Source organism: Apteryx rowi, unplaced genomic scaffold (genome assembly GCF_003343035.1).
Source record: "Apteryx rowi isolate R43461 unplaced genomic scaffold, aptRow1 scaffold_11, whole genome shotgun sequence".
Taxonomy (NCBI): domain Eukaryota; kingdom Metazoa; phylum Chordata; class Aves; order Apterygiformes; family Apterygidae; genus Apteryx; species Apteryx rowi.
This window is the reverse complement of record NW_020447308.1, coordinates 5,396,820-5,416,546: the sequence shown is the minus strand read 5'-3', so window position 1 is coordinate 5,416,546 and position 19,727 is coordinate 5,396,820. Positions and strand designations below refer to the sequence as shown.

Here is a 19,727-nt window from a genome sequence, read left to right as displayed (position 1 = left end):
CAACCCTAGGCTTGCCTGTACATTGCTTGTTGAGGCATGGCGACTTAACTGAGGCGTTATCGAATTGGTGTTGTGCCCTCTCTTTCTGGGGAGAGAAGGGGAGAAGTTAAGCTCAAATGAAGGGAAGAGGTAGCGCTGGGGCAGCTGCGAGGGCTCCCTATGCGGCTGCGAGCTCCTACGTTTCTACGGGCTCCCCCGTTTCACGTCCTCAGTGGGACCCACGGGATGCTCACGACTACTTGACTATTTCAGTTCTGCGAAGGAGGGTTTTGCCTGTGTGATAATGCAGCTCTTTCTCCCGAATTCTGCGCTGTCGGCCGCCTCCCAGATTGCGTTTCCGAAGGGGCTGAAGCCGTTTCGCTCGCTCTTGCGGGGATGACTTTCCCCATCCTGCCGAGGGAACCTGCTCAGTGCTTGCGAGCATTGCTGCCCCGTCTTCAGTCGCAGTTGTTTCTAATGCTGTGTCGGTGCCAGGACTTAAACATCAGGGAAACCAGAATGTTTGCACTGTGAGCTAATCTGCCCTTTAAAGATGTTAGATAATGTAATAAAATAGCTCAGTGGTGCATTGCAATTACCTTTTGCATTTCATCATGCTCCTAAAATTTTTGTCTTCTGAAACGGGAACTATATTTTTAGTGTAGTGCAATCAAAAATGTCTGGCCAAGAACCTGATATAGTACCTAGGAAAATGGAAATATTCCTTTAAATGTCTTCCAGAGCTGTGGTTTCCTCTGAGTATTAAACTCCATTTGTTACGTCCTGATTACATACTTTGGTCTGGGTTATATATGGCTTGGATTTATAATTCTTGCTATGGACAGTTTGATCTCCTCCTTGTTTTTGTAATAACAAAAAACACAATTTAGACTTTCAGTTTAGCATGATGTAAGCTTTATTATTTAATGGGCAAGAGAATAAAGATTACATTCTTTTGTTTGCCACTGAGGCTTACCGATTATTGTTTTTTTCTTCATGGCTGTGACCAAAAGATTTGTGCCATTAAAGCTCTGACCATTATGTCAGTGTAATGGTTTCTCTAACTTGCAAGTGAGAAAAGAAACCGAATGCAGAGCCGGCTCGTTCACCAGTGCAGTGAGTTAGACATCCTCTGGTGCTGAGATCAAAGGCCAGCTGCTATGAGCGGAGTTCAGCAGTGGCATGAGTTGGTGCATCCCTTGTGAACCTGCATCTTGGTGAGTTCACGCAGGACTGCTTGTGTCTTTTTGCAGCCCTCAAGGCCCAACTTCCTAGCAGTAGTCCCAAGCGCTCTGATAAACTACCTGCTGATATTCTTCTCTGCCCTTCTCAAGTCTTCACTATACCTCTTTCCCTGTAAAGACATTTCCAGCCTGGTGTTTATCACACGAGCTTGCTCTCTGGCATGGTCTCTGCGCAGAGCTGTGTGACGGTGCCCTGCAGCTCATGAAGCTCCAGCTGCCTCCACGTGTGAGGAACCTGCTGGTCCATGAACCACCGCAAACTTCGTCCGTGGCCTGTCTAGTTGCTCTGCTCCCTAACGTAAAGCAAAGCCAGAGCAGAACAGACCAGCTCCGTAAAGAGACGCCCTTTCAAGACAACTTCTAGTCCCAGCTGGTCCCAAGAGGGAGCTGTCTGAAGGGTGAAGATCAGAAGGGTGTTTGAGATTGGTTTCTTTCTTTTGCGTGTGTTTTTTTGAGGTTATGGGTTTCTTTGCTTTCCCAATGTATTTTAACAGTTTCATTAAATGTAACCTCTCCATTTTGTCAGTCAGGTGATTTTTTTCCCATTCGTAGTGGACAGAAAAGCTGCAGCACAGAAAAAACCTATGGGGAGTCCTGGAGGCTGGGGTTGCAGTGCAAGGAACGCTTGCCTTGTCCTACTTCTAGACTTGCCGCAAGTAACGCGCTGTATCTGCTAAGGTTAAATCAGTGAAGTTGGGGGTCGTAAAATCCAGCCAGCGCTCTTCCTTGCTGCTGGGGAGAGCGGTGCTTGGAATGAAGGGAAGGCGGCAGCAGGCAGTTGCGGGAATGGTGAGTCTTTGGGGTTTGACCACATCACTTCAATTCCAGCTTTAAAACCTCCTCCTTAGAAATCCTCCGACTGTGAAATCCCGGACCCCAAAGCAGGTACTACCTTTTGTTGATAATCAACGTAAAACAGTGAACAACGCAGCGTGTCATGTGAATCAAATGTGCCTGTTTGACTCCTTCCCCGTCATAAGTAAGGCGAAGAAGTATCCTTTCCGAGTTAACGAATTTAGGGGAGTTTGTGCATGATATCTTTTAATGTGCTTCAAATTAGTTTTGGTGCTTTATTTCGTAGGCTTCGTTAAGCTTGTGGTCTGACCGTATTGTGGTAGTAAACTCCTAGCAATTTACTGAGTACTAGTTTTAATATCCGGATATAGATTTCTTCAATATCCTGCAATGCATTTTTCAGTGCTTTTCTGGATAATGCTAATACTAAACAGTCTGTGATGCACCAGGCCCCCAAGCTACATCTCAAGGTTAGCATAATGCTTTCCATCTTTCGTCTTCGCGCAGCAGACTGCCGTTTGTTTTGCGCTGGGGTTTAGGACATACAGTACCAGAAAGGAGCATCTTGCTTAGAAAGGGATCTGAGAAGATCCGGCGATACTGCCAGCTTGCCTCAATTAGCCCGTCGTGGTGCCTCCTCCCTTCGCCGCTGCCTTTGCCCATCCTTTTATCCTCTCTCTTTCTGTCTATGGGAAGCGTCAGGACAGTGCACGGGGCAAACTTCGCTCCGGGACAGAGGGTCGTTATTCACTGATGAGTATTGAAGCAGTTCTGGGCCAGGTGTAGATTTGCCTTCTCAAAACAGAAAAATCCTTTGGACGTATTGCTGTCGCCTTAAAAAGAAAAAAGAAAACCATCCCCTCAGGCGTTTGACAGTAGGCCAGACCTCAGAGGACAGCTGAAGAAAGCGAGACAGGTTGCTAACATCTGTTACGGTGGGTGGATTTTATTTGACTTTGGCGTTCTCATCAAGGCGAGGCGCAGGCAAGGTTTGAGGCCAAGCGTGGTGTGTCCGTTGCCCTGCTGGCTGTTTGATAAAAAGCAGTGATCGGCCAAACCGCCATGAAGCGAGGCGTGAGAGCGCTGCGGTTCGCTCGCGGCTCTTTGTGCAGCCTTCAAGGATCGGCGTCCCAAATTAGCTTGTTGCTAAAGAACACGTCTTTGCTGTCCTTGATGGGGATGAGATTGTTCCTCCCACTCTGAGCTGTCTGGATGCCTCTAGGCCCTGCCAGAGGAGCTGTATTTGATCGTACTGGTATTTTCGGATGCAAATACCCTGTCGCTGCCCACCTTGCTTTCTTACGTAAGGTTCCTGCCCCCGCAGCTGAGTCAGCAACGTGGACATGTGCGTCTGCGCCAAGAGCTGAGCCTACTGGCACCAGCTCGCTCTCGCGAGCGGCTTTAAGCCTGGGTGTCAGCGGTGAGTTAGCAGCACACCTATTTGCTCTCTGGGTTCATGTCAGAGCCCTTATTAGCTCCAGCTTGAAACCACACGGAGCTCGGTAATAACTTGCAGCCCAGGTGATATAAGTCTATCATCATCTCACAAGAGTAATAAGGCGAACGTAGCAGAAAGCAGCGCTGTGTGTCCCTCTGAAAGCCCTATTGAAGGGCGCAAGTGGCCGTGACGCAGTGGGACAGCTGGGGAGCGCGGTCCCCGGCCGTCCACCCTGCCCCTCCTGGACCCAGGGCCGGTTTGCCGCTGAACCGCGACGATTCATAGCGCCCCGAGGAAATGAGGACCCGTCTCAGTGCAGCTTTCAACTGTCAGGCTGTAAATTGTCTTGGTTCAGGAGTAACTTCAAAGCAGCCCTGCCTTCCGGCAGCAAGGAGAAGTCTTGTTGGCAGACCATAGCAGTCATTTGCTATTCATGAGTCAGTCCCAAATCCCTGAAATGTCCTTGATCCACAACTAAAAATGGGTCATAAGAAGACAAGGCATCGCTGTCTGGTGAGCGAGGCTATGAACTCCAGCAGCCTTCTCCATCTGTTGGCAAAAGCTGTTTTTGCTGTGTCGATGACGGCTTTTCAGCCTGCTCTCCCCTTCCTCCCGTTGTCTTCCGCAGCATCAAACACCCCCAAAGCTTCCCGAGCAATGGGACTTCGCGACGCAGCGGCCAAACCGGCTCAGACAATCTCTGTTTCCCTGCACTTTCTGTTTCCCCGGTCTCCCTGATGAGTAAAAAGTGTGGAGGGGGTACGGGAAAGCCGCAAATGCAGATGTCGGCATTCCTCAAAGCAGCAAATCCAGAGGAGCCCTCGGCTGCCAGGGGGAGGGGAGGGACAGAAAGCAGCAGCCGGGGGCGAGAGCAGGCTCCCGGGGTGCCAGCCGGCCACGGAGCAGGGAGCCGCCGGGGCTGCGTGCAGCGGGCACCAGCTCCGGAGCAGGGGCCGCGCTCCCGAAACCACGTGCATGGCCTGTCCTCCAGCTCAGGAGCAGAGCAGGGAGGAAAACCCTAGGAAGCAACCAGCAGCTCTTCGTGTTTGTGGAGCTAATGCTCGATCAAGAGAGAGCTCGGGGTGTTGGGCCCATGGCAAATCCTGTCCTTCACAAAGCTGGTGAACATCTGAGGCAGTCTCATTTTTCTTGCTTTCCATTTTTAATGGTGGCTAACGCGTTTTCATTCGGCAGAACTGGCTTTATTGGTATCCTCACCTCCTGCTTTAATTTAGGGCATTACAAAAGCAGCGGCTGAATAATCTCTTGTCAAAGCTAAATTATAGGTGTCGTACATCAGCGAAGACTAAACACGCCAGCTCAGAGGTGAGCCCGGTGCTTTCGCAGACTGTGTGTAATGCAAGAGGCACTCGCTCGCAGCGCGCAGCAGAGTTACGCTGTTCGTTGCTCTTCCAAACTGTGCCAGACAGCAAACGTCCAGAAAAACCTCAGACCATATACAGTTAGCCAGCAACACTATGCGAAATCTTTAACCATATTTGAACTAATGGGCTAGCTTGGATACCGCAAGGAGGGAAATGCCAGTCTGCCTGACAGCTCGTTTTAATAATGAGAAAGTTGTTCCACTGACAGGAGGACAATAAAAGCTGTGGCTGCGCAGAAAGATGTTGCCTTTCCTGCAGTTCAGAGCATGCATGAAGCTGGGGGGGGGCAGGGGGTGGATGGCCTGGACCCAAACCTGGACGCCTGTGGCCGTGCTTTTTGCTTCTCCGTGTGGTTTGGAAGGTGCACCCCAGCATTTTTGACTCCTGCAAATCCTGTTGAAATGAGGCTAGAGTTTGTGTTAATAGATATTTTCTCCTAAGATGTAGCTTAGTTAAAATATGTTTCCTTGTGCTTCAGAGAAGCAAGTAATAAAAACAGGCAACCTTTGGAGTTAGAGCTAATCACGTGTGTTTTATGTGGCTTTTGACGTACGGGGCATGAAAGTCGAATTCTTCAGAGATCATCAGCCCCCTGCACGGACAGGCTTCCTCTGCTCATCCCCTCCTTGACTCCCTAGCCCTATCGTCTGTAACCGAACCACGGCATTGCGTGCATTTTAGATGGCAAAACGCTTCGAGGCAGAGACCTTGTTATCTTATGGCTTTGCCACTGCCACGTCTAAGCTGGACCCTTTCCGTATGGTTTCCAGTGATGAAACTGAGGGCAGATTTTGCTTTTAAATTCAGCACAAAATAGTGGGCAGGCTTAAAGGAACGATACGAGCGCAAGACTTTCGCAATCGTGGCATCTCAGCGTGGAAATTGCGTCGGCAGGAGCTGCGTTGCCACACCGTGCTCTTTACCATCGCCGCCTTCTGCAGCCGCATCGATCCCCGGCCAGGGCTCGGCTGCAGCGTTCTCATGGGTTGATTGAAGCATGTGGCTTCCCCACATAAAACAAGAGTCTGTGGCTTCATTTCCCTCCCCTGCTCTGAGCAATTAGTAAACAATGTTTTTGGCAAAAAATCTGCATGCGTCGAAAACGCACGCTTTGGAACAATGCAGCGCAGCTTTAGTGAATCCTGGAGGCTGTCGTCCCGGGCTGCTCCCCGTGGGGGACGAGTTGGGGGTTTAGTCCAGTCCCTCGTAGACGTGCTTCCAGCCAGCACCAGAATCAGTGGCCCTGGCCGAAAACCAAGATTGACTGGACACGAAGAACCGATCGGAGCGAACGGGCTGTTAGAAGGGGACCAACCAAATTATCGGTTTAACAAATGTTCAGTCTATACTGGGCAGCGGTACTGTGATATTTCGTAAGGAAGGGTATAGCTTGTTCTTTTCCACCACTCCAAAGAAAACACACCCTGATGTTCTTCTAAATTCAGTCCTGACTGTAGGAGAAGCAGCCAGAGGATTGCGGAGTGAGTTCCCACTTCATTTATCGCCGCTTCGGAGGGGCGTCCTTCTGCCGTCGGCCCCCGGCAGGAAACCGAAGGCTGCTGCGTGCTGCCCGGTCCCCTCCTCTTTGGACCAGGAACACCGTTCAGCTGGAGCCGGCCTGGGCGGCCAAAAGAGGCCGGCAGCCATGCCATGCCGAGCGGAGGAGATCGTATTCCCGCCTGGAACGGTTTCTGCTTTTGGGGGGCTGATGCATAATTCATTGCTGGCCCTGGTGCTTTACGCGCAGCCGCGGTGGGTCCTTCCGAGCTCCCCAAGCCGTCGGTGCGGCCGGGGAGCAGGGACACCGGGAACGGCGAGCAGCCTTTGCGCCGAGCTGAATTATTAACCAGTGCAGGGCTGACTGTGAGCTGGGGGGGCTTTCCAGCTCAGTCCACACTGGACCCCCGTCACCGAAAAATGGTTGCAAGAGCAGAGCTGCTGCGTGCCCTTTTCATTCAAGGGCCGTGGGTGTGAAACGACCGCACGTGGTGGGGGGGGGGTCTTTGGCGTTACCCTGAAAAAAACCTGCAATATTTAAGTGCCATGTTGGGGCATTTGTTGGACTCTAAGCTTGGAGGAAGGAGCATTACCTGCAGAGCTGTGTCATCTGGTTAGCGTGACAGTAACGCAGCTGTCACCTTTGCTCCGTTGTAATCCAGGCGACGCTGGCGAAGCACACGCGGAGCTGAGCATCGATGCAGCGTGTCCGCACTGGCAGGTCTCGGCAGACGTGAGCCTGCTTCGCCTTTGCTACCCCGACGCAGGAGCTGCACAGGGAAGGGGTGCGGGTGCACCCATGCTGGTGGGACAATTAGCTGCCGGGGCCTTAACGAAGGCTGGCCCCGTTGGCCCGGTGTGGCACGGGGTGCCGTCGGGCTCGAAGCGATGCGCCTGCCCGGTGTGATGAGTGCTTTGGACCTCTGCTAGCCCGCGTCTCCGCACTGCCCTTGTCTCAGGCTGTGGTCCTGCCCGCTCCCTCCCAAGGGTTCGCGTTGAGAGAGGCCAAGTGGATGGAATGAGCCCACTTCCAGAGCTTATTTAAATGCTGTTTTGTTTTTTGTGTTAGACATCCCCGCCAGCATAAGATGGTGTGCAGCTGCCATCTCCTAGGGACAGGTCACCACTGATTTGGAAGCGGCTAAGGTTTCGAAAGTGTGTCCTGAACAACGACCCTTTCTACAGCTGTTCTTCTGGCAGCGACGCAACATAGCAGCATCCATGAGAACTGCTGTTGTGGCAGCTGTGGAGAGGGCTTGCTAGCAGAGAAATGAGAAATCTAATATAGTCCTCGTTTTCTCTCAGTTTTGATTAGCTGATACTGATGCTACTGATAGAGAAGTGATTTTTTTTCCATTAGGTTGTCTGCGTGAAGCAGACAGATTTCAAAATGCAGTTATGAAAGGTGCTCCGTCACTTTGAGACTGACACTGTAAGGGATGTAGTTTTGACATACCAGCAGTTTGGCGGTTGGCTTTGTCTTGGTGATTTTATTCAGCATTCCTGGTTCCCGTCTCACCCCTTTCCCAAAGATCTGTGCCTGCCACCAGTCTTCACAAGGGATCAGAAACAGTGGGCATGCGTTGCTGCCCTAAAAAAGGAAGCCGTGTCCATTCTCATCTAAAACAGTGTTTAAGCTGGAAGTGCCAAAAGGTGAGTCTTGACAAATAATCTATTTTTAAAAATACCCCCTCTCCTCCTTTTTACACCTAGGAAGAACTGCAGCTGTCACAAGGTCAAATCTTTGCTTAATTAAATTCACAGCAACCTTCTGTGAAGGCTCAGAGAGATTTAGAGCTTTGCAGTAATGTGACTACCTTGATACTGTCCTTCAGCACAGGCCTGTTACCGTGACATCTCCATGCTGCCTGGGTGCCGCGTGCCTGCTCAGGGGCTGGTGTCCCCCGGCACGGCAAGCTGTGCCGGGACAACCCCTGGTGTGGGCAAGGCTGGAGGGGTTCAGTCCTGCAACCCGATCCACAGGGATCGATCCCTCCCTGGAGGTTCTCGCAGTCTCTGGTGTTAGCAAAGACCCAAAGACTTGGTCTGATGCTTGCTGTGATGTCCCTGCTGTCCCCGTGTACGTTTTACAGAGAAGCTACACTGCTTCCGCTTTATTTCTGACACCAAAGTGCCGTTGTGATGAACGCAGGTACCGAGGTTGCAGCTGAAGTTTCTCCATGCAGAGGGTTTGTCCTCCCCATGTCCAGCAGCAGAGGTCCTGTCGTGGTGCCTCTCACAAGTTGTGCTTGCTGTGCCAAGTGTTCGAGAGCCAGAAAGGGTCATCGTCCAGCGTGGCTCATAACTCTCAAACCGCTGGATGTGGAAAGTAGCTCCCAAACAGGAATCTTTGAATTCCATGAGCAAAAATATTTCTAAATGATTACATTATTGTCTCTTTAAAACACATGGTGGAAAATCACGCGGCAGTCCGGAAGAGATCTTCTCTTCTGTAGTCTCTGTGCAGAAGAGACTACATTCCTCCAGCTCTGTTGTTATCATCCAGAAAACATTTGCCAGGGTGTCAGAGGCTTTCTGCTCATCATCTGCAAGAACTACCCTCCAAGGTCATGTGCAGCTCCTCTGAAATCTTAACGCTTTGCATGAGAAAGAGCAGATACAGCCTTCCAAGGTTTCGGCTATTTCTTTCACGGCCCTGCTGAAAGTCATAATGAAAACCAAGTTTTTCTTGTACTCTGCCTGTACTGCAAAGTCTAAAAGCGTGGAGCTGCCAACAAGGAAAAGAAATCCCGAGACGCAGTATATTTGGTAGGAAAGTAATTTGGCATCATCCCTGAGTCTGGCCTTTAAATGAACAAATCCGTGGCAAGTCGCTTTATTCCTCTTTTCTCTTGGATCTGTGAAGGAGGCAGTCTCTCTCTGCTGGAGAGGGAGAGCTGAATCATTTGCCCCGTGGGTCAGAGCCTGAATTTGAGCAAGGGAGAGCTGTGTGTCAAACAGCAGTTTTCACCAGGGCTTATCATTTGGAAATTATGCTAGAAGCAAATTTTGAACACACTTTCTCAAGCAATAGCAATGATAATTAGTCATTAGCACCTATGATGCTCTGCTGCTTTAACAGCCGTAGGATAGAACATTTGTTAATATTTAGTGTTGTTTTCTTTGGTTTTGTTTCCATTAAATGAGAACCTTTTGGAAGCATAGCCCTCAATTGCAGCCAAATCTCCTAAGGTTTGCACAGTTGAATCTAAATATCTCAAAATGGCACACTTGTTTTAATCTGCTTACTCCTGAGGTACAGAATGCTTTTGGATTATGTTCTGGTTTATGCTTTAAAAACATATATCTGTATCTCTAGAGAAACAGTTACTTGCTCTGTGGAATGAATGATGGCATCTGCAGAGTCTGTGTATCAGATTGCCCAAGGAGAAGGATGTTAAACCAAATGAGCAACGAGCTCTTCAGAGAGTTGTATGTGATTGCACTAGTCTTTCCTCTTTACACAGCTGGCCTGATTCAACCTCTTCCCCTAATCCAAAATGTGGGAGACCTGAGGAACAATTCTTTGCTCCCCAGTTAAGAGGAACAGGATCCTGGATCCTGGCTTAGGCCAGGAGGAAAAAGCTTAGTTTAATGCAGGGCCAAAAAGAGGGAAGTTCTCTGCTTCTTAGCCAGAGGATCTCAGTTAGTTTTGAGGTGACATGGACTGTTCCCACTGTAGGTTCCTGGTAATGAGACCTTAAAATGAAGGTTGGAGGCGAGGTGCATGATGCCAGTTTTGGAGACAGATACATTTTGCAGGTTCTTTCCTTCCATTGCCAAGCTGGGAATTCGTTAAAGGCTATTTAGTTTGAGAAACTGTCAATGAATTTTTGAGCTTTTCTACTTGCTTGAATGAGAAAGGGTAGGGAGAAGGACAGCTGTTTAATTCAACAGTTGCATGGGACTGTTAATAAAAGATTAAACTGCAGCAGTAACCCTGCTAATTCTCAGATTCTTTAGAAATTCAATGACCTTGAGTTTGCTGCACTTGAAACTTGCCTTAGATACTTGGCTTCCTTTCTCACATACTTTGGAGAGAGGGGAGCAGTACACAAGGCACCGCGAGGCTCTTAAACGAAACAGGCCGTGTTTCACTCAGTGTAAGAGGAGGCAACCCTGTTGACAAAATAAACTTCTTGCTTAAGAGCATGTTTCAGATTATTTTCCTGGGAGGTCACAACCCACCACGGCCGGGCCTCCCTCTGCGTCCCGAGCAGCCTGCTGTGGAGGTGTTGGGTACCAGCCGCTTGGGGCGTCCGGCTGATTTTCTTGCCCCTCTGAGTTTCTAAAACAAGGCAGTTGAGGACCAGTGATACATCATTAAATGTGCACGAGAGAAGCAACCTGACGAAGGGATCGCAGCATTTAATTGTATTCGGGCATCGGAGCCCCAATGCTTCGCCTGTCGGCTCGGAGGGGAGGCTGATCTCCCACGGCCGAGTGATATTTCCTACGTCCTTTCCTGGAATGGCAATTGGAGAGGTTACAGGGATGAAAGAGCGGCCGAGTTCGCTGGAAATGAGTGTTTATCCATTATTTCCGCGTGTTTGTCTCCGCCGTAATAACTCTGCCCACGAGTCACTTCAGTCCTGTTGGTGCTTAGCCGTGGGATCGCACATAAAGCATCAGGATTTAAAATGGAAAGTTCATCACAAATAAGAGTACTTAATGCTTAGATTTGTATCCGGAAAGGTCACTGCAGTCTCCCCCTCCACCACAGCCAAATGGCGAACGCGTGAACGCTCGCCCCTCCCTTCAGGTTGGTCCACGGGTCTAACGTTTTCTCAAGGTGGAGACCCAGACAACCCATCGTCTGCGTTGGTTAATTGCTTCTAAGTGTCCGAGTCTTGTCAGCGCAGCTCCAATTACTTCGTTAGGCGACTGGGGATTTGGGCGCAAGGCAGCTTTCATTGCCCTTCAGCCACCCAACAGAAGCCACCCGGCAGCAGTACTCGTGTCCCCGCGTAGCTGCGTCCCTGGCGAGCGGCGCCGGGCGCTTTCGGGCCGGCCGAGGGCAGTCACGGACCTTCTTGCCGTGGAGCAGAACAACAGCCCCCCACCAGCCACGGAGAGCAACCTGCTCCCAGGTGAAGTACTCACGCGCTAGGTGACACGAGCCGTTTTTCTAGCTTTTAATCGGGCTGCCTTTGTATTTAAAGTACATCTTGGGCGTTTAGATGCCTGCCATGCAGCATGTCCTGTCCACGCTTGCTTTCCGTGAGCCTGGTGGAGCTGCGTTTTCCGGGCTGGGGCAGTACAATCTGGAGCTGTGAGAGAAAGCCCTCGGGGGCTGATCTGTGGCTGCGGGCCAGCTTCTGCATAAACCGGTCTTATTTTTTAAGTCCATTTTCTCCAGTACACTTTTTTTGGCCTGCAAAAGACTTCTTCATTTAAAGCGAAGAACATAACACTCTCTCTTTCAGTTGGTCTTTTGGACAGGAGCCAGCAGTGCCCACAACAGCTGTACCACAGTTTAAACATTCAGTCTCTAATGGTTTGGGGAACATTAGGGTTTTTAAGGCTTCGACAGGTCTAGAGTAAATAGTGGTCAATAAAGAGTAGCTCTTCTTTGTATCCCTGCGCTCTCAGCGCTCTGCGCTAGAAGAAAGCATGCTTAGAATATAATCGGTGCAAAATTAATATCCATGAAAGGCTCTTTTTTTTAAAGAATCCTGGAGAAACCTGTCTCTCTAAAAGCAGAGTTTGCATACGTGTTCACCTAGCAAGAATCTGGTGCTAGAGTCCGGGGAAGGTTTGCACGTAACGCCCGTTAGAGACGTGTACGTTCTGCACTTGGGTCACTCCGGAGCGTGCGCATGTTTAACGGCTGCTATATGGGAGGAACAAATGAATAACAGGTATCAGTTTGTCTGCCTTCTTCTCCCCCCATCACTATTAGTGACGGACACAAGAGGTAGTGGTACTTCTTCTTCTTCTCTGTGGTTTTCCGGTGTTGTGCGGAGTCAAACACCTGCGTGTGCTCCCAGGGAATATTTAACCCAGTGTCGGGGACCCAAAGGAGGTAGGTGCTGTGGGCAGCGGTGGGCGACAGCCAGGCGTTATCCGGGTCGTGAGCTACCTTGGTGCCTGGGACTGCGGCGAGCTGTCACATTGCAACGATCCAGCACGTCGCCTGGCCCCGTCCAAGCCCTGCCCTGGCACAGGAGCATCCCACGGGGCGTTGCTGCCGGAGGAACACGCTGCTCCGCTGGCGTCGAGCGAACGGAGGGAGCTGCTCCTTCTGCCAAGGATTTGCCCGCGGTGTCACAGACATGGACAAGAAAATGCAATCGATGTGAAGGAAACACCCACCAAACTGGGAAGGAAAGCGTGCGGGTGTCAGCACTGCAGGGCTGTGCCTGTGTCAACAGGCTCCTCAGCCCTTAAAGGGTTATATACATATATTTTTTGGCTATAAGTGACCTGCTGACCACTTAGACTTCAGTTACAGCACTTCATGCAACCATGCTGAGAGTTTGTAGGTCGTTATGCGCTCTGTAGGTGATTTATTAACCCCTTCTAAAGCTCTTCTGCAGGTTTAATGCTGAAGCGTGGTGGGCGCCAGTTCTTAAACGGAGAGTGAGGCTCGCAGGATGCTGGTGCTTGCCGTGGCTATTACCGCTGCTAAATGCAAGGAGACAGGAGTGGCGGAGGTAGGAGAGCGGGAAACGTCTTAGGAAAAATAATGGAAGTGCCAGCCTTGCAAGGCATTCTTCTGAAAAAACAGGATTATGTAAAAGTCTGGCTGCTCTTACTAATTGAGTGTAGCGTTGACTGGAGCAAATGGTTTGTTGCAGTCGTCGCCTTTTTGGCTGGCGCAAGGTGGCTGTTAATAGGTTTTTCTGTTTTAAATTGCCTTGGGTTGAAGCACCAGTAAAGTCTGGCTGAGATATTTATTTTCAGTTCGTTTCCCCAAGTTAGCCAGTTTTTGGAAAAGGAAAGAAGAATTATGAAAAGCTCTGAAGTTAGCCTGCGCTGTTATCAGATTATTCCTACATAGCAAGCCATTAAAAATACTCGTGTAAATATTATTTAGGAGAGTTTGTTAGGGGTTCATATCTTCACTTGCTTTCGGAAGTTTCATAACATTTTCCTAGCCATCGGTATCCTATTAAAAAAACTTTGTTGTGTAATCTAAAAGCCTTGCTGCTTCTTATGGTTTCTTCTTGTAGCTAATTCAGAATGCCCTAGAAGGGAATTTTGGAATAAAAAGCATTCAGGCTGCATGGTCTTGATTTTGTTTTCTTATAAATTCAAAACAAGGTTTGAAATTAAGTCCCATTGTCAATTTTCCTTTAAATAATAGTTCCCTAATGAAGTGTTTTTAAAGAATATTTATCTAACGTCACAGTGTTCTTTGGGAAGCTTGTACCTATGGTTGGATTGCAGTTAAAATGTTGAAATCTACGGCGTGTTACTGTACGCCTGGTTACTATATGCACTTAATACTTCTAGTGCTATAAATCTGCTGTGCTGCAGAAGATAGATCAGCGGAGGCTGCTTGGAGTAAAAATACATGCTTGGTCCTGTTTGAGGTCACCGCCATCCTCGAGCCCTGAGCAGAAACAGCGAGGTTCAAAGCAGACCAAAAAAAACTCTAGTGTTATTAGTAGAGGAAACAATATATGGTCACAAGTGAAACGGGAAGCGCAGACTGCGGGAGAGCGGGAGAACACTCTCCCGGAAAAGCACGAGGTTCGTGCAGTTTGGATGACCCTGCTGCACGTGGGATTAGACCAACTAACCTCTATCCATAGCACGCTTCTAAATCTTGCTTAACTGCTAAAGGGATATACGTCTTGACAGATGGCTCCTCTCTGATTTGCCAAGAGGCTGTAGCCAAGATGTTCTCCTTTGGCCACGTTACTGTACGATACCTAATAAGAGACAGTCGCTGGCCTGAATTGCTTGCAGACGTAAAAGGCGGCGTAAGCACCTAAGGGGAGAGCGGCAAAGAAGGGGAACTTGGGCAGGAATGGGGAAAAGGGGGGGGTTGTGATGACCCACGAATAAATGTGCTTTCTTTCCGAGTCCAGCTGAAATTCCTTCCTCCTTTGCAATTAATTGCATTTGTTCAGATTAAAATCCACGTGAGCAATTCCGAGTGTGTGCAGGTTGCTCCTGTGCCGTCCGCAGCGATGTGCTGCACTTCGGGTTTAAGTATGTGCACATCTGGTTTGTTACGATAGCGGCGATTAAATCCAGGTGTAAGTTTATCCCTTAGATTCAATGTCTGTTGACAATGATGGGAAAAATGCAATTGGAGGCCTAATAAAGTGGGGCTTCTGCTGGGTCTGTGCAGCTGGCATCACTTGCGCTAAGGGGTGTGTGTGTGATTTTCATTTTAGTGCTCCGCTTAATTGTTATCGCATTTAAGTTTGAGTCACTCTCGCCTGTGTTTTGGATTTTAGCTCTTTGCTAATTTTTAAAACCTTTTTTTGCATGCCTTATTGATGGTATTACCTATAGCAATTTCTGTGGCCAGTAACGTAGATTGGATCCTATAGGAAATGCAGCGGTAGCGTCTGCTGTTCTGGCAGGTTGATGGCATTTGTATTTCGACGCAGAATCAGCCTTTGATCTTCTAAAACGTCCACTGTCGAGGCTGGTATATAGCTTTGGACTTGGGATTTTGTTTTATTTTTTTCCAGCGAATTTCCCAAATTACCATCCTGGCTTGCACACACCTTTCATTGTATCAGCCACTGCCTGAGCTATGGAAAACTGTAAAGCCAGTTCGCCTACTTTGCTTAAGTTGTGGCTTTCCTCAGGGCTTCTGAATCTAATCTTAGCTTGCTATCTTGTTGTTCTGAAATAGCAATTTCCACCGTAAGGATGATTTTATGCTATCATACATATTTATACTGTATTACCTGGCATGGGGAACTGCTGCTAGTAATTTCACATCCATTTTATTTTCTGTTGACATTTCTAAAACTGACAGGGGAACTGTGGCATTTTTAAATCATTTTTCTATGGTAATGTGATACTTTGGAGAGCAAATTTAGCATCTTGGCTAAAACACTCCTCAAACTACACTTTTCATGTCTCTATGCTATAGGTTTAATGCCTGGACATCATTTGGGTGTAACAGAAAAGGTGTCACCGTACTTTTTTACTATGTAATTTCAGGAGGCAGGAGAATACTATGAGCTTTGTAATGAAAATTTCATGTTTTTTTTTTCCTGGTGGTGCTGTGTTTTTGTGAAAAAATGAGCTTATGATCTATTTGCTGCTCGGTTATTTGGATGATGGTGATATCTCTGGAATGGGCTGTAATAATTCGTGGTTGATGTTTCTTTCACCAGTTTACAATGAATAATCCCCTTAATTTCCGTGAATAGCAGCTGGTATTGCTACAACCTATGCCTAAGACCAAGAACGGCGTTATTCAGAAAGCCTCCTGGCCGTGCCGGCGAGGGGGAGCGGGGGGCTAACTTCCACAACTGCTGAAATCGTAGCCCTGCAGAGACGCTAACTTCTCCTTTCTCTCTTCTAGATGCAGCAGCTGTTTTATGAGAACTATGAGCAGAACAAAAAAGGCTACATCAGAGACCTTAGGAACAGCAAAATACACAGAGCTATAACGTTGCATCCTAATAAGAACCCACCGTACCAGTACAGACTTCACAGCTACATGTTGAGTCGCAAAATAGCAGAGCTTCGCCACCGGACTGTACAGCTGCACAGAGAAATTGTCCTGATGAGCAAATACAGCAATACAGAAATCCACAAGGACGACCTCCAGCTGGGGATGCCGCCCTCCTTCATGAGGTTCCAGCCACGGCACCGAGAGGAGATCCTGGAGTGGGAGTTTCTTACGGGGAAGTATTTGTATTCTGGGGCCGATGGACAGCCCCCTCGGAGGGGCATGGACTCTTCTCAGCGTGAAGCGTTGGATGACATCGTTATGCAGGTCATGGAAATGATCAACGCGAATGCTAAGACCCGGGGGAGGATCATAGACTTCAAGGAAATACAGTATGGCTATCGCAGAGTGAATCCTATGTATGGAGCGGAGTACGTTCTTGACTTGTTGCTTCTGTACAAAAAGCATAAGGGAAAGAAGATGACTGTCCCTGTCAGGAGGCATGCTTACTTGCAGCAGACCTTCAGCAAGATCCAGTTTATGGAGCACGAAGAGACGGATGCCAAGGAGCTGGCCAGCAAAATCAACCAGGATTCTGGATCTTTGTCTTTCCTCTCCAATTCACTGAAGATGTTTGTTCCATTCCAGCTCACCGGGTCAAAAGTGGAGAGGAAGGAACTCAAAGACAAGAAGATCAACATCCTAATTCCTCTCTCTGGACGCTTTGACATGTTTGCAAGGTTCATGGGGAATTTTGAAAAAACGTGCCTCATTCCGAATCAGAACGTCAAACTGGTTGTGCTGCTTTTCAATTCCAATTCGAACCCGGACAAAGCAAAGCAGATCGAGCTGATGAGAGATTACCGTTCCAAATACCCCAAGGCCGACATGCAGATCTTACCGGTGTCTGGGGAGTTCTCAAGGGCGCTGGCTCTGGAAGTCGGATCTTCTCAGTTTCAGAATGAGTCTTTACTCTTCTTCTGTGATGTTGACTTAGTGTTTACCACAGAATTTCTCCAGAGGTGTAGAGCCAATACGGTTTTGGGTCAACAAGTATACTTCCCGGTCATTTTTAGCCAGTACGATCCAAAGATTGTTTATAGTGGAAAAGTTCCTAGTGACAATCATTTTGCTTTCACCCAGAAAACAGGTTTCTGGAGGAACTATGGCTTTGGTATTACCTGTATTTACAAAGGCGATCTTCTTCGAGCAGGTGGCTTTGACGTCTCCATCCAAGGTTGGGGCCTTGAAGATGTAGACCTATTTAACAAAGTAATTCAAGCTGGCTTAAAAACTTTCCGAAGCCAAGAAATTGGAGTAGTCCATGTACATCATCCTGTTTTTTGTGACCCTAATCTTGATCCAAAACAATATAAAATGTGCTTGGGGTCCAAAGCTTCAACTTATGGGTCCACACAACAGCTGGCTGAACTATGGTTTGAAAAAAATGACCCAGGTTTTGGGAAAAGCAGTAATACTAATGGCTCAGTGAGGACAGCCTAATGTCCAGCTATGCTGGAAAAGACTTTTTTTTTAATTATCTAATTTATTTTTGGGAAAATGTTTTTTGATAGTTCACTTTTAAAAGACCACACAGGATATATTTTAGAAATCATCATTGTTTTCTTACAAAGAGCTCGTTTTGAGAAGAACAAGGCTGTTGATTTTTTTGTTGTTGTGTTTTTGTTTTTAAACAAAACTGTGATCAGTATTTGCCTTCAAACAGAAATTTGTTTAAGAATGATCTGACAGATCTGCAGAAGTCTGACTTGAATTAGAATTTCCTTACGAACAAAAGATTGTTTTCTACCTTTTCCGTTGCTGTCTTCGTTGCTAGGATTCTGTAAATTGGGACCTGAATGTTCAAGCAAAGTGACAAAACACTGTATCAAAATGTTTTGTTGTGACTGCAACGTTACAAAGAGTCTACTTATTGTTAAAAATAGCCATTATTTAAAAAAATTGCATTAGAACAAAACACATCAGTGTGGCAATGGTAAGGGTCTTAGCTGCAGAAGTTGTTCAAATGGCTGATTATTTCAGTTAAAAACATGCTTCTACTTCTTGTGGCCGGGCAACTTTAAGGGAAGGGAGGAAGTAAGCACAACCTGCTACCAGACTAGTCCTTGTAGAAATGTTTGTCTTTTATATTTGGTCCATATATGGATCTAATGTTTTAAGAATCCATGGTGGATTCTGTGTATTATTCTCAACCGCTGTCCGGGCTGGAGCTGAGACGACGTGGTAAAGAAAAGTTAAAGTGTAACGAGGGAAGGGCGAGGATGGGAAATGAGAATCTCCTGCAGCAAAGCAGCAGTACACAGTGGAAAATTAGAGATCCCTAGTAAAAATGCTGAAAATCTTATATACAAAGTGTACTGCATCTGATTGCATTAATTTTGTTCAGTCAGTTACATGATGTTAATGGGAACAATTATTACATTATTTGATTACTAGTTTTGTTTTGGGTTTTTTTTTCTGTATCTGATAGACCTTTAATTTATTTAATATCCATTGTTTTAGGTTCTTGACCTTTCCTTGAATATCTGTTAGTCATTTTAATATTTTATATATATATATATGTGTGTGTAAATATATATATATATATTAGGAATGTATTGCATCTTCTCACTGTTAAGGTAGTGTACGTCATACTTGCAGTAAATGATCTCCAAAGATTACTTTCTAAAGTATTTTTTCATGGATCTTTTTTTTTTCTCAAATTTCCTTAACATTTTTCGGAATGACTTACTTAAGTAAGCTTAGGAAATTTTTTGATACTATAAGAGGAACTGGGGATGGGGAGGCTGCAAACAAGCAAAGTACGATCCCTATGAATTAACACCTAGCGAGGTTACAGAAAATACACAAAATAAAGTGCCTTAAAGCCAGCTAAAGGGACCCCTTTCCACTGAGACGTCAGCAGTGAACAGAAATTGTCATTGAAGCAGATATAATATATCGGGACCTACCTACCTACCTGTAAATATCTTGCCCAGCAGGAACAAAAAATAAAAACCAGCGAACAGTATATTTTTCTATTGCCTCCTCCAGCGCCAGTTTGTGTCGTTGTGCTCGGTGCCGCTTTACCTGCTCTTGGGGAAGCGGAGGAGAGTGAAAGAAAGGATAAAAACCAGCGCTTAGGTTGTTGCCATGTTTGAGGGGATCTTATGGAGTAATCGCTATTCCAGTAGAAAAAAATACTCATTGTTTACACGTGTACGGAATATGAACTGCGACTAGTGTAGATTCGATGTCTTATAATGTTCATCGTTTTTTGGTGACAGTCCCAAGGATGTAGGTACTTGGATGGATACAGTGCATGGAAAAAAAGGTTTGTTTTTTTTTTTTAAAGACTTGCTTCTAAGATGCAATAAAGATTTTTTTTTTTTTTATTTGCAATCCGAGCTCCTCATGTCGTCCGCCTCGGTCCGGGTCTTTCCCCGCGGCGCAGGCGGGAGGGTGGACGGGCTTGGGGAGGGAAGCGAGGCAAAGAGCCGGGCTGGACCGCTGGGTCGTGCGTTGGCTCTGAGCCGCCCGCAGGCTGCCAGGGGGCCGGAGGGGGCTCGCGAGGTTCCCGCTGACGAGGTGGAAGGTGCTTCTGCTGTATTTATTAACATTTATGATTATGTAGGATTTTTTTTTTTTTTTTTTTTTTTTTAGCCCGTAACAGCTGGTAAAAGCAGAATGGAGAAAACTGTTTAATGAAAAGCACCCGTCTGGTATTAGATTTTTTGTTCAGTCATTGCAATTCCGATTCAATTACCAAATCTGTTCAAGGTGCATTAAAAGCATGT

At 47.3% G+C, this 19,727-nt stretch overlaps 1 protein-coding gene across 1 annotated transcript in view; it reads left to right on the top strand.

The window, feature by feature from the left end:
• Positions 1–18,961, top strand: part of CHSY1 (chondroitin sulfate synthase 1) — a 70,903-nt gene extending 51,942 nt beyond the window's left edge. Inside the window, exon 3 of the mRNA XM_026074746.1 lies at positions 15,841–18,961. Coding sequence (XP_025930531.1) covers positions 15,841–17,433 — 1,593 coding nt within the window. The 3' untranslated portion in view covers positions 17,434–18,961. The remainder of the gene's footprint in view (positions 1–15,840) is intronic.
• The last annotated feature ends 766 nt before the right edge of the window (positions 18,962–19,727 follow it).